This window comes from Lissotriton helveticus, chromosome 7 (assembly GCF_964261635.1).
Source record: "Lissotriton helveticus chromosome 7, aLisHel1.1, whole genome shotgun sequence".
In the NCBI taxonomy this organism is placed as follows: Eukaryota; Metazoa; Chordata; class Amphibia; order Caudata; family Salamandridae; genus Lissotriton; species Lissotriton helveticus.
In genome coordinates this window covers 1,753,474,770-1,753,489,988 of record NC_136068.1, presented here as the reverse complement: position 1 = coordinate 1,753,489,988, position 15,219 = coordinate 1,753,474,770, and the positions used below count along the sequence as shown (strand labels likewise).

At 42.6% G+C, this 15,219-nt stretch overlaps 1 protein-coding gene across 1 annotated transcript in view; it reads right to left on the bottom strand.

Moving 5' to 3' along the window:
• Window positions 1-15,219, bottom strand: part of LOC144770733 (sialic acid-binding Ig-like lectin 8) — a 398,100-nt gene that overhangs the window by 32,447 nt on the left and 350,434 nt on the right. Inside the window, exon 5 of the mRNA XM_078655471.1 lies at window positions 14,798-14,911. Coding sequence (XP_078511597.1) covers window positions 14,798-14,911 — 114 coding nt within the window. The remainder of the gene's footprint in view (window positions 1-14,797; window positions 14,912-15,219) is intronic.

Sequence of the window (15,219 nt, the reverse complement as noted above, 5' to 3'; positions counted from 1 at the left end):
AATAGCCAAAAATTAAAAACTTGGGACTTATAAATGTTTTTGCTACAGACTGATCTGTGAACCGAGGAAAGACTAGGACCAACCTGCTCCTCCATCGACCCAAAGTGCATTGCCTATCTTTGCGGTAGTTCCAGCTATGTTCTTCTCCACAGCAGCAGATCCTATTTATCTGTCCTTTTCCAAGAGGGTGTATAGCATCCAAAACTCTTGTCGGCTGCAGCCTCCTGCTGCTTCAAGCTGGAGATTTGTGACTTCCAAAAAAATAGACAAAGTCCAAACTTAGAAATCTTCACTGCAACTTTGTCCAGTTGTTCCCAGATGGTGGCACCTCCCCTTCAGACATCACCTGTGGCATTGTTCCGATGAATTGACCCTCTGAGAATTTGTTCTTCAAAATGTCTACTAAGTCTGAAGATTAGCACAGACTGGGCCTAATCAACTTGTTGTATCCAAATCGACCTCCACTGTGGTGACAATATTTTTCGACTTTGACATGGTCTTGCCAGACCAGATGTCTATGGTTGGCGCTTTGATCCTTTTTCGTCTTTCATAACTGTGGTTCTAGTGATTGGATTTTTGTCATTTGGGTGTCAAATAACTGGCTACACTTTACTATTTTGTTTTGTGTTTTCACTTCAATACTGTTTGTCTGCATGAATATTTTACAAATTGCCCCTAGTTAAACCCGACTGCTTTTTGTTCCAAGCGACCCAAAGTCAAGCCCAGGTTAGTTCAGTGGGTTTTCTGCTTCACACTCATGGGGATTGTGGCTGTTGCTTGAGTAGGGGCCGCTCCCACCCCTTCAAACAACAACCCAATTTCGCACGTACAAGAACAAGGATTTTGAGATATATGAAGAAGATGTAATTAAATAATAATTCACACTCTGGCGAACAGCGTTTGCAATTAAATGTTTCTCCATTTTCATTTACATACTTTGAAAACCCAACCAGAATAGGTAAAGCTAAATACATAGACTTGGATATATTCAAGGCAATAGCATAACGCGAAGAGCGTGTATGTTTTCAATTTTGTGAGAACTATTCTTGAATTGGTTGCATTCATATGATCCTTCAGCACATTACATGACTGTTGCTTGTGTTTTCCACAGCTGTTTACAAAGTTGGTATCTAAACAAAGTATTCAGTACAAATGTATTGGGGCCCATTTTGAACTTTGATAACTATCAATCAAATATATAATCATGAACTAAGTTGCACCAAACTGCATTTATGGATCCACAAATAAAATCGCAGGCATTAAGAAGTGAACTATTTTCGGGCATCATTAGAAATATTCATAAATGCTTGAACAAAGGTTAACAATTTTCCTTCTAGCAGCACCCTGCTCACCAATCTACCAGAACTCAGTATACTTCCTCTGAGAGATTCTGCTAATACCAATAATTTGCAGATACAGACATCAGCATTTGATACATTGTGAGATTTTTTATGGATCATAACGGTGGACTGCTTCTGTGGAGTATACTGATACATCATTTGTCCCCCAACAAATCTACTTTATACATCTGAGAGGTTTCATGACAATAAGAATGGTTCTCCTGCTGTGCTGCAATATTTTCTTGAGGGCTTGATGGAGGAGCTACCCATGAAGGCTTTCAGTAAATACTGTCACAGTCCTACCTGACATTAAACTTGATACTGGGGTGGTCTGCTCTTCCTCTGGATGATGACGAGGACATGAAATCCTTACAACTTGAAATGAAGGGCAGCCCAATAACAATTGTTCTGACGACGGACACTCAAGGCACATTTAAACCAATTGTAAGAAAGTGTAGACGAACATTCTAAAACATGGCTTAGTGACACTTATCAGATACAGAAGACTCTGCCAATATCCCCCCAAAAACTAAATTGCAACAATACTAGCACTTATCCAAACAACAGACCTAGAGGATCAGTCAGCATGTAATAATGTGCATATTGTTGTATTTGTGGAATCGACTGACATGGGAACACCAGAGAAAGTTGTAAAATCCTATCTTCTGGAACTTTTTGATGAAGAAATATCCTCTCCTCTGTTTGTAGTCAAAAGAGTGCTCGTATCTTTAGCTCCTCGTTCTTCTATGGGAGCTCATTTCAGATCAATCATCGCTCACTTGTCAAGGTTGTGATACTCATCTAAGAATGATAAGAGAGAAGGGCGACCTACATTGTTAGGCCAATATGCTTTTTTATACTTCCTGGCATCCTATAAGGGCTTTTGGGGATATTCAAAATATTACAGAGGAGTAGAGTATGTCATGTTATATATACCGCCCAACTGAGTATCGTATACAACGTCAAATCCCAAATATGCACACCCCCTACAGAAGTTAATCACAAATCATGTTAAATGAGAAATACAGGAAAGTGCTAGTTATTAGTGTTGCTGAATAAGATACGATCTTGGTTTGGAGTGTTTCTTCAGCATCTGTTATGATATAACCCTGATGGTGCATTTTGACATTACATTAGGGGTAATGCTATGCTAGGAATATTGCAAGACACCAATGAGCTTTGAGGCAATATTGAAGAATAAGGCCTAAGCTGGGCTCCTTTCCAATGTCAACGGAACACTGAGTTGTCTGGTAATCTTCTTTAATGTATTTAGCATACATTGGCAGACTATCACTCATTCCACAAACTGCTTAAGTCCTGGTTTCTTGCTCTTTCATATGAAAGACATATTATCACTGCAAATATGAACAATACAACCATAATGTAAAATGAATGCAGTAATTTGCTTAAAAAATAATAAGTTTAATGTAAGTCATGTTAACAGAGATCCGAGAGTGTTGAAACATGCAAAGAGATTCTTTCTATCCTATAATCATCTATATCAGTCAAAAAACAAACTTTACCAAAAATATCTACATTTCTGCTGATCGCTGCATGTGGTCACAATTCAAATGTATTAAATTAGTATGCCAGTTTATTTCAAGTAACTAGAGAAGTCTCAATATAACTGTAATACAGACATTAGAGACAGGCTGCAACATAGGGACTACAATTTCCATTGTATTGTGATATAAATTAATGGAGTTGTGATTGAATATTTTTGCAATGCCACTGAGATAGGTAATTGCCAAGGATGCAACTTTCCTACATTTAAAGACGAGAGGGGAAGTATCCTCACTACACACCTCTCCTTGAATCACTCAAAGCCATTGTTGGGCTACTTCTCAAGCATTCTTGCTTTGATTTGCTAGCTACAGTGATTAATGTAAAATGAATGCAGTAGTTTGCTTACAAAAGAATCAGTTTAATGTAAGTCACGTTAACAGAGATCCGAAAGTGTTGAAACATGCAAAGAGATTCCTTCTAGCCTATAATCACCTATATCAGTCAAAAAACAAACTTTACCAAAAATATCTACATTTCTGCTGATCGCTGCACAACTAAAAAAAGAACAAAAGGTCAGTTTTCATTCTCATTGTTTAAAATACTGCTGTAATTCTGATCTATAACTGGAAGTTCACCTTGGTTTGCAAGATATTCCAGGAGGCATTATGTGGTCACAACTCAAATTTATTAAATTAGTATGCCAGCTTATTTTGAGTAACTAGAGAAGTCTCAATATGACTGTAATACAGAAATAAGAGACAGGCTTTAATATGAGGACTACAATTTCCATTGTATTGTGATATAAATTAATGGGGCTGTGATTAAATATTTTTGCAATGCCACTGAGATAGGTAATTTCCAAGGATGCAACTAGCTTCTAGACCAGAGCCAGAATGGTTTTCGTGCACAACACAGCACCGAAACTGCACTGCTTTTTATGACCGAGCACTTGCGAACGGTGCTGGATGCTGGGCAGACAGCGGCGCTCCTTCTGCTACATTTGAGCGCCGCGTTTGACACGGTGTCTCACGACATTTTGATCCGGCGCTTGGAGGGTGTGGGAATTGAGGGGACTGCTCTCCAATGGTTTCGCTCTTTCCTCTCGGACCGGTTTTTTAAAGTGGCTATTCCACCGTGTCAGTCCTCTTTCCATCCACTGGGGCTGGGGGTTCCGCAGGGCTCTGCGTTGAGCCCCACTCTGTTCAACCTATATGTGAAACCGCTGGCTGCAGTCGTCAGACAATGTGGCTTAACCATGACATCGTATGCCGATGACACGCAGCTGGCGGTGACACTCAGTGGTGATCCCGAGGTGAACGCTCCCAGATTCCGTGCAGGACTCATTGCCGTGGCAAATTGGATGCGAACTAACTGTCTGCAGATAAATGCCAAAAAAAAGCGAGGTCCTGATCTTAGGAAAGCAGGCGGAGCTCTGGGGAGACCAGTGGTGGCCTCCAGAATTGGGGGTGACTCCCATCCCAGCTGCCGAAGTTAAGAACCTGGGGGTCTGGCTGGATCCTACACTCTCCTTCACCAGCCATACGAAGAAGGTTGCAGCTACCTGTTATGGTATCCTGCGAGGGCTGAGACCGGTCCTCAAATTCTTCGACCCCCCTACTCGGCAACTGGTGGTCCAAGCCTCCATTCTTTCTCGGCTGGACTATGGGAGTGCGCTGATGCTCGGAGTGAATCAGGCGGAGGCCACTAGATTGCAAAGGGTGCAGAATGCCGCGGCGCGAGCCATCGTTGGCCTTCCTAGGCAGGGTTCTGTTTCTGCAGTTTTGACTTCTCTCCACTGGCTGCCGGTCAGACAGAGAATTAAATTTAAGGCTCTCTGCCTGACATTCAAAATCTTGAAGTTTTCCTCTCCTCCAGCCCTCGCTAAGCTTGTTTCCTCCTATGTTCCTACGCGGTCTCTTAGATCGGAACTTCTCCATCTGGCGGTCAATACACGGTTTAGACTGAGTAGGATGGGAGGTCGCTCCTTTCGAGTATTAGCGGCAGGATTATGGAATTCTCTCCCTGTCCATATTCGAGCCTTGAATAGCCTTACTTCCTTTAGGCGCGCCATAAAAACTTTTTTGTTCCCAATCGCTGATTGATTCCTTCCTTTTCTTCTCAGCATCGATTTGTTGTGTTGTGGTACCTGATCAGGCGCCGGGACGCCCCTTGGCTGGGGCAGCTTCGCGCCTTATAAAAACTACTAACATAACATAACATAACTTTCCTACATTTAAAGACGAGAGGAGAAGTATCCTCACTACACACCTCTGCTTGCATCACTCAAACCCATTGTTGGGCTACTTCTCAAGCATTCTGCTTTGGCTTGCTAGCTACAGTGATTAGTTGAGGTGAGTGGAAGGAGGATATTTGGGAAAAGGCTATTATTATTATTTACTAGAGATTCAGATATATTGTCACAGTAGATGTCAACATTAGGCAATGGCACATGCAATTTGAATATATTTTGTATTAGAAGGGTGTGACATCTGCGGTACTACCCGTGGCATCATTCCAAAAAATTAATAAGAATATTTTAAATTACGCGTAATTATGTGTATACATCTCCTTGCCTCTCTCAGTGAAATACAAGACAAAGATGCATTTTGTGTTATCAAATAAAATACAATTATGTTAAAATGCATTATTCCCAACACACACACTGCCACTCACTAAAGTCTGTGCATGCTCATAGTTTCTTTAGCTTTGTTCCCAATTCTATCACCATGCTCCATCCAAACTGTACCAATATCTCACATTTATTTTACATTCTTCTACTGCTTGTTTTTCTCCTTGCTGCCCCCCTGTATTTTTCTTTTGATTTATCCACTGTTTACCTTTTGAATTCGTTTTTTTTTGTTGCCTCTGCAGCTATGGAATCTGGGAGTGTGACAGCGGCCCGTCCCAGCAGAGGTAGGGGCAAGGGGGTTACCCATATAATATTCAGCTCTTATTTCATTTGTATAGCACCACCTCCCCCTCTGTGGCAGACAGCTGCCTGTCAAGGGGTACGTCTTTGCTAAGAGGATGCAGAACTGGGTTGAAGTGTTGTGCAGCTTGTGCACCTCACTAGAATGGCACAGACCCAGTGGTAGGCCATGTACCTATGGACTTAACTCATTGACAGGGAGCAGGAGCTTCTAGGCCATTTAGGGACTAAGATTGATGTATTCCTACAGAGGGTTGACGGAGGGATAGCCAGGGCACCACAGGATATCTTGTCTGAAATGGCCCATTACTACCAGACCTTATACTCAAATACAACGTGCCCATCAGAAGGTGACTTCGGGTACTATTTAGACACAGTGGCGCTTGCATGGTTAAATGATGGGGCAAGGGAGTATATGAATCTACCGATTACGGTGGAAGACCTACATCAAGTAATTAGTAGTATGCCGTCGGACAAAGCCCCAGGGGCGGATGGCTTGACAGCTGCTTTGTATGAAGAATATGTGGATCTGTTGGTCCCTCGTCTGTTGCAAATGTATATGGAAGCAATGGAAATGGGCACGCTCCTCCCCTCCCTTAGGGAGGCTATGATCATAACATGGTTGAAACCAGACGAATATCCAACTTCCCCTGATTCCTATCGACCCTTGTCGCTCATAAATCTAGACGCAAAAATATATGCGCAGCTTCTGGCGGACAGATTGCAGCTAATGCTCCCAGAAATAGCACTACCAGACCAGTCCGGATTTATACCTGGTAGGGCAACGACGCACAACCTACGTACGTTGTTCGGTATCCTGCATTATCTAGCGCCCCAAGTTCAGGCAGTGGGGGCACTTTTAGATGCCACAAAGGCATTTGACTCACAGGAATGGAAATTCCTCTTTGTGCTATTGGCGCGGATGGGCCTTAGCCCCCTCCTCATACAACAAATTAAAGTCTTATATGTCAATCCGAGGGCGAGAGTGAGGGTGAATGGACAGGTGTCTGACTCGTTTGCCATAACGCGCGGCACGAGGCAGGGATGCCCGCTATCGCCGCTACTTTTTGCTATCGCTACCGAACCTCTAGCAGCAAGATTGCGTCAACACCACACGCACAGGAGTATCGGGTTCACCTCCATGGGCCTACTGATCTCCATGTATGCAGACGATATGACCATCTATATGGTTGACCCGAAAGACAATTTTAATGTGCTCATGAGAGAAGTGATCATATGGGTGCCTCACTGGAATCCAGGTAAACTGGTCTACATCCACGATACTGGCACTCACAGACGAAACTGTCCCATGTGACACAGACTTTCCTATCCAGTGGGTGACGTCAGAGACACGGTACTTGAGTATTGTCATCAGCAGATCCATGCAAGACTTGTGGTTGGCTAACTAGGGTAGGGTTATGGACTGGATCGGCACCAAGGTCCAGAGATGGAAGCACCTTCCCCTTTCGCTACTGGGGCGCATAGCAATTATGAGAATGGTACTGCTTCCTAAATTGCTCTACCTCTTCGTGAATATACCAATGCCAATTACGAAACATTTTTTCAGGCAACTCAAATCGGCTGTTCTCGAATTAGTATGGGCAGGTAGACAACCTTGTGTTTCCTGGAGCTTGTTGACACTCCCTTTTGAACAGGGCGGGCTGGGAGCCCCTGATTTTGAACTATATGCATATAGTGCACAGGCGCAATTCCTTCATTTCTGGCAGCACCCGACCCCGTTCCAACCGCACGTAGCTATAGAAATAGATAGAACTGCCCCGATTCCATTGAATGCGGCAGTATATCAGAGATATCACAGAACTCATGGTGAAATAGACACGGTTGAGGTGACCAGATGGGCATGGAGCGACATAGCGAAGCGCGCTGGAGTGAAGGAGTTATATGCACCATCGATGCCTTTGGGTGGTAACCCGTTGCTTACCCCTTTGACAGATAAGGTGACTGCCTTGCGGGCACAAGTACTTGGATTGGTGAAGGGTGGAGATCTTTACCCTGATACCACATTCTTGACTCTGCAACACATGTGCAATGAACAACCGCCGACACTTTCGGACGCACTTCTCTATTATCAGCTTAGTGCGCCTGTAAGGCCCGCTACCTTGACTACCCCCATGAACCACAAACTCTCCCTGCGTTGGAAAACATCCTATCAAACACCTCCCCCAAGAAACTGATCACACGCATATACAGCGCCACACAAAAGACATCTCCCATAACATCATATAAGTCTAGAGAGGGCTGGGAAAGAGATATCGCAATACCGATCACGGAACAACAGTGGTCATATTGCTGCTTGCCTGTCACAGAACTACCGACCGGTTAATACACTTCAACTTTTTGCATGGAGTGTACCGCACACCGACGCAGCTGCATCGTATGGGTCTCCTCACAGACACAAACTGTTGGCGCTGCGGGCATCCAGATGCAACGTTTGCACATTTGGCATGGTACTGCAGGCCGATAGCTAACTTTTGGCTGAAAGTGTTCGGATACATAGGAGAAATTGTTGCCACTCAACTTCTACTCACCCCACTCACAGCTTTGCTGGGGTATGTTCATGAGGTCCCTAGAAACTCCCGTAAACTGGTGGCGATGCTATTGCTCTTAGCCAAGCGACAGGTGGCAATACATTGGAAGAGGGAAAGGCCACCGACAGTTGCTGGTTGGTTGAGTACAGTAACCTATTGTAAGGATCAACTGACCAGATACTGGGAACTACAACCGAGTCGTTCCAGACCGGTAGATATATGGGAGCCCTATGTGACATGGATGGCAGCGGGGGGTGTAGATCATGGAACGAACGTAAACAATAAAACTGTATATTTTCTGGATGAGTAGATGCGGGATATGAGGCACGGAGGTGCAATTTGAAAATTGGGGCGCCATCACTGTTCTGCACAACCACCCCCTTGACATGGGTGCCCGTACGTGATATATGCATTGTGGATGTAGCGATCTGTGTCATACTGTATAGTTATGAGTGATTTGGGCAGATGTGTGTAGTTTGGGAGCGGGGTGGTGGGTGTATATGGTTATTCTCCTGAGTCTGAAGATGCACCAAAGATATTTGACATTATTTGCATTATTTATCCTTTTTTTTGGTTCCGATGACGGCTTATGAAGTTGTGGCTATGATTTAGTTGCATTCGTTGTCAAGCACCCCGGGATGTCGGTGTACAATCTGTGTATCATACTTTAGCCGATTACTGACTGACGCTGCCGGCCCCAGGGTTGTAGGCTCATTATAGCTGTGTCTGGCTGTTTTCATGCAATAAACATTGTTTTAAACAAAAAAAAAATTGATGTATTTCTTGGCAGTAAAAATCCTTAGTAACAACAGCGATGGAGTATCATCACCACCAAGACTGTAGTCCACTGCATTTAGATGAATGCCAGTCACATACTGGACTATTGGACAGAAACAAAAGATATTCTTACACTTTACTATAGTGTATGGACTCATCAATGTGTAGTGGGCCTCCCTTTATCAACCAGGAGTTACACGTGCAACGTGTAGAATATGATTTTTTTTTAAACAACAGTAAAGTCACTGAAAAACCAAAGGTTGAAGAGAAATTGCAGTGGAGATAAAAACTGGGAAATTCATCGAAAAACACAAAGGTTAAAGTGATTTGTTGGTGACAGAATGAGACAAAAGCTAACATTTTAAAAACAAAGAAACACTGAACTTCATCATTTATAGTTTAGTAACCTAACTGTAACTCATCATACACTGCTCACGATCTCACATATATATCACTCACAACATGAAAAATTTAATTATTGGTGACATCACTGATGACATCTCAAATGACAACATTGATGACATCACTGATAACATCATAACGATATCAGCATAGAGTTACTGAGCATTCACAAATGGACTCATCGGATGGAAATAGCTTATGCCCAGGAAGCAAGCATGTTTGTGCACGTTGAAAGTTAAGTGATGCACAGTTTACAAATCACTAATTATGGGATACAAGTATAACACCCTGTTAAGCAAGATCAAGGCTTAGCACACTGAATGTGGTTTGTAAGTAGCTTGAGGCTTAAAGCCAAAAGAATTCTGCCCAAAAACTATGAGAAAGGCCAAATCTTCTAGGGGCTGTGTAGAGCGTATCGTAGGGGCCATGGTACAATTCATTTTCTTTTTACTTCTTGGCCCAATGTGAGTCCATTTGCATTTCCCCCATGAGCATCAGGGTGTCCATACCCTGCCTTCCCACAAGTTATTTTTAAACAAGTTAAGATGACAGGCACCAAGTCCCTATGTCCCTTAATGGTGGATGCACCAATTTTCGTCATGTGCGGCAAGCCAATCAGCTCTTTCTGTGCTGTGGGAAGGTGCTGATCATATAGGACTGGAAAGACTGACAGGAAAAAAGCCCTCTCAACCAATCAGATAATTTGGTGTACTATAGGTGTCATCAATTGTCATTTGAGATGCTATTATTGATGCCATTTAACCCTTTCCGTGCATCGGACGGCCCCCGGCCATCCGACATCACGGTGGGCCTGTGCGGAGGACGGCCGGGGGCCGTCCTGACCACGCCCAGTCATAAATCACCTGCACCGCGGTGGAATTCCAGCCGCGGTCAACTGTTTAAAAAGCTAGGAGTGATCTAGTGTGTGTGGTCATACGGAGTGCATGGCAGGGAAACAAGTTATCGTTTATTTTGTATTATTTTAATATCTAACTATACAACTACTTAACCTTGTGTTTTTCAGTGAATTTCCTATGTTTTTTCAAAAGTAAAGATTGTATTACAAACCTATAATGCTACCTTTACCGTTTGTATTTGCATTGAATGTCTGTTTAAAAAAAAATCATATTCAGCCACCAGCTGCACTTAGTGGGTTGGTCTCTGACAAGGCCATATGTGCAATCCCCTGCATATGCCCAAACCCATGTACAACACCGCCTTTAACTGTGCATGGTGGGGGTGAGAACAGGGCCAATAACAGCCATGCGATCAAACCATTTTTTTAGCAGTGCCACTGCACTCCAGAACTACTGCAGCACAAGCTTCACCCAAATGGTACTGCAGAACAAACCAAGCTTCACTTTCTGAAGCTTTGCGAGTACTGGGGAACCATGGGGTGCTGCTTGCGTGGTGGTTCCCATGGATGTCTCGTAGTATCTCATGGATTTGCTGGACTGTGTCCAGTGGTAGTACTCTGGCACCTGCAGCATGAAATCTGTTTTTGTTTTGGCCCTGGGTGGGGAACTGAGTCACCTTTAGAAACGGCTGGGGGTCAGGGAATTCTTACCATCCCACATATATTTTTTTAACTGAACTTCAGAGCACAGGGCCAGATTTCTGTAGATGTCTTGGCCACCCAATCACATAGCTCATAGTTGACCGACAGGGGAAAAAAGTTCCCTTGCCCAACTATCCATATGCTTTTAACTATTCAAGCCCATCTCAGCACCTCTATAAATGCTAATTTCTCTAAAACAGCTGAACAGATTGATTTAAAATCATGAAAAGCGTGCTTTCTGGATAAGGTTTCAACTTTCTGAAAATTTAGTGTAATTCCATTCAGCTGTATTTACATTATTGCGGCCTAAATTCTAGGTTTATAAGGACATGAATTGTGGCCCTATCCCGCACTGATTATGACATCACACATGACATACATACCCAAATCTGTGCGTGTACTCATTGTCCATCCCCCATAGCCTATTTTTTCATAAATTTATTTTGGGGTGATCACAGTACTCGTAAGACATTTTGAAGAATGCTGTTCCCCACATCTAATGAGTAATATCCACAATTATGTGACTAAACATGTCATAAGGTATGTATTATGTGGGGCCTGTGGGGCTAGGAGCAGAGCATGATTAAGACAGAAATGATAGTTAGTTGATTAATCAATAACCTTTGTATTTCTGTGTTTTTGGGGTTAATTATTGTTAGGTCTTGTCTCATTTCAATGCCTGTCTATAGCATCAACTTAGCCTTTTTTTTAATCAGGATTTTTTTTATGTAAGTTAAGTTTGTAGCACCTAACCTATTTGTAACTTCACTTTAACCTTTGTTTATTTGAATAAATTCTCAGATTTTCTCATAATTTTCTGAATTAACCAAGTGCCCATCCCTGCACTCTGCAGCCAACCACCCCCCCTCTAGGCTCCCCAAATGAACAAAGATTTTCTACTAAACTGGTACTATGAAATAAAATGTATAGGGTGAGTAAACAGATGTGGTAACCAGATGCTTATGCAGATTTTCTCTCTTTAACAATTTCTAGTCCCTTAAAAAGGATACTATTCTTCAAATTACTCAAACCCATAACCCTGTGCCCCCCCCCCCACACACACACTTAATCAGCTGGTTTCATACCTGCATTAACATCTCAATGCTCATTTACTTCAGCCTGCTCCTCGGAAATGGTTGAAATTCAACAGCTCCTATTTCAACAAAATGGCATTCAGGAGGGCCTCACTTTTTTCTTGAGTCCAAAATGTTGTCCATTAGAACTGTGTGATGAAGCCACAGTTGATGACTAGGGAGTTACCTGAAAGCCTGCTGTTGGAAGTCCATTTTTCACTGTGTTAGAATGTTTAACTGACATGAATGAGGAAGATAACTGAGAATGCTTGGAAAATGTGTCCTGATTTTAGCTTTCTATAGTACTAACCCTTCTTTTCTATGATAAAATGAACCGCTCTAGTATTGTTTACTTCAAAAGGAAATTGCTTTAATTTTACAGTTTTGATTCCATCAAGGTTGCATTCAGGTGTGCCACACTTTTGTTATAAAGATGAAATCTTAGTATTCTAATTGTTCATTAAACCACCTCGGTGAAGCTGCAGAAGAACACTGCAAATATACTTACGGATGGATGCAGGAAAGTAAATGTTTCAGTCAGCACTAGTCAAGATTTAGGTGGCTTCAGTCCAGCCCTTCATTTCCTCTGGGCAAACTTCCACTCCCATTCCTATACCAGCAATCTCTTGGGACTGCCCACCACAGAGGATTTCTTGGAACAGACAGTCCATTCCTACAGGACTTTTTCTTGGTCTCAAACAGCTCGGTACAACAATGTTTCTGTTTTTTCAAAGGTTCAGAGTTTTTTGAGATAGTAACACAGGGTTGCCACGTTTAACAGGTAATAGCCTGTGTGGGTGCATAAATCCTGCCCCTCCCTGAACTATAGTTTAGAAGATTCCAGGGGTAACACTTCCCACTACATGTTCTGCTCTGTAATACCAAGCACCCTGCCTCATGTTTATACAAGGCTTGTATAGGGGTGACTTATTAATATTTAAAAAGAGTTTGTTTTGTCAGGCTGGCCTGCAGTTTTAAACTGCATCAGACATGCTACGGTAGTAGGCCTGGAATCATGTGTCTCTTGTCATGGCACAGTTTTTATTTAGTCCATTTAACTTTGAACTCCAAATGTTATGACATTATAGCAAAGTTAAATATGCCAATTATGGTATAGCCAATGCAACCATGTTTTAGGGTTCAGAGCACTTCCACCGGGGTGTGGTTAGCAGTGCCTAGTGCACAAAAATCCAGCAGCATCATTCTTAAAAATTGAGGTTGACCACACAAACGAAGCACACAAGATGGCATTAAGGCATAGCACACTTTTGTCATAAATATAGAATGTTTTTTTGATAAACACATTTTTTGATTTTGTACAAAAAAAGTAAGAACAATACAACCCATATTTTGATCAGCAGATAGAATCGCATAGTGCAATTGCAAGCACTGGCATTCAGTCGATACAATATATCATCCCAAAGCAGCAACGACAGCATCACCCCGCCCTCCAACAGTACCATATATTTATTGTCCCAACCACTTACCCCATACTCAGCCATGCTTAAGGGGGCATACCCTGGCCTCATGGACCGGTTCCTCTTCAGCGCACATCAATGGAGAGTGTGTCTCCATTTTGTATTGCTTAACCCCTATCAGGCTGTGTCTGAACTATGCCTCATTATTTGTATTGCTTGCCTCAGCAGAACACTGTATTCAGTATTATTTCGCCTTTCTGTTCAAGGTTGGATACTGACTCACTAATGAATACACCATTCTGCCCTTGCATACCTTTCCCTGTGTGTACTCCTGCTCCCATGTTAGGAGACACAGAACCCCAGCACGCTAACCTTGAGGCAATGATAACATGTACCCATCAAGCAGGTGGTAGCTCATCTTCCTGTGCCTCCTTTGTTCATGCTGGGCATGAGCCGGTAACTTTCCACTGTGGACGTGGTTGAGGGTTCTTAGAGGAATTATTATACGTTGCAGACTGTTGGGTGGCCAGTCCCTCAGCAGACATCTTAGGGTGCAGGTCAGATTGGACTCCTCTGCAGAGTATTACCAATAAAATATCTGTTTGTATTCTCTACTGTCTGCCTGACTCTTCATTTGTTTAGAAGGAGATTAGGTGGTTGTAAATAACCTGGGTGGCCCCTAAGGGCCACTTCCTTCACAAGCTCATGAAGTGTTTCCAGACTCAGATACCAGAATTTGCCATGCTGACATATGTTTTCTCTTCAGAAGGTTTCTAAGTACTGAGTTGAACACATTTAGAGGTACCGACCTCCAAATTTTGTTCTGCTATGGTCTTTCAAAGGTTGACGGCAAAAAGTGCCTAAGTCCTGGTCAGCTACATGAAAAACGTCTTGCCATGAGACTCTTTGAATGCCCTCCTATGTGGAGGGCAGTGATCGGATTATGCTTTTCTTTCGTGCATGTTTTAATTTTTATCACATTGTTTTCCTAACCCCTATGATATTTCGCTAGTTATAGAACACATGCCATATGCATTTTCAAAAATATCTTTCCCCCAATACGTATTTACCAAGGATGAAACAGAGCTTCCTTAAAGCTACCCGTTTATCTGTTTGCACCTTGTGGGAGCTACATCACAGCTCACATAAACAGTGTTATAACACTCATTGTAACACTGTAATGCTCAGAGTCTGGACACCTGCTGTGGAAAATGACCAAGTACTTTTTCTGTTTTCTTCTCTTACCTGTGTTGCTCCTCTTCCAGATTTTTCTGGTCACACAAAGAGACACCCCAACCAGTAGCACCAAAAGCAGAAAGCTGGCAACTACTATTCCTGTGGTAACACCTGTAGATACTCCTGAAAAACAGAAAGTATGAATAGGTATTTGCATACTACTAAAGGGGCAGAACCAACATCCCAGGAAGAATGCAAATGATTTGTTAGTCCAAGCAAAGCTAGAAAGGCAGGTGTGACCATACCAATGAATAACAGACCTCAAACCCTGGAGTTAAAATTATACAGAGAAGAACCACCAATGAGGTCTAAATATAGTTGAAGAATTTTACTATAAGGCAACACAAATCCCAAAAATACACTGCAGAACATACCTCACAATGGATAAGTACCACCTCCAGAGACGTGCGGAATAATTTTGGGAAATGTTC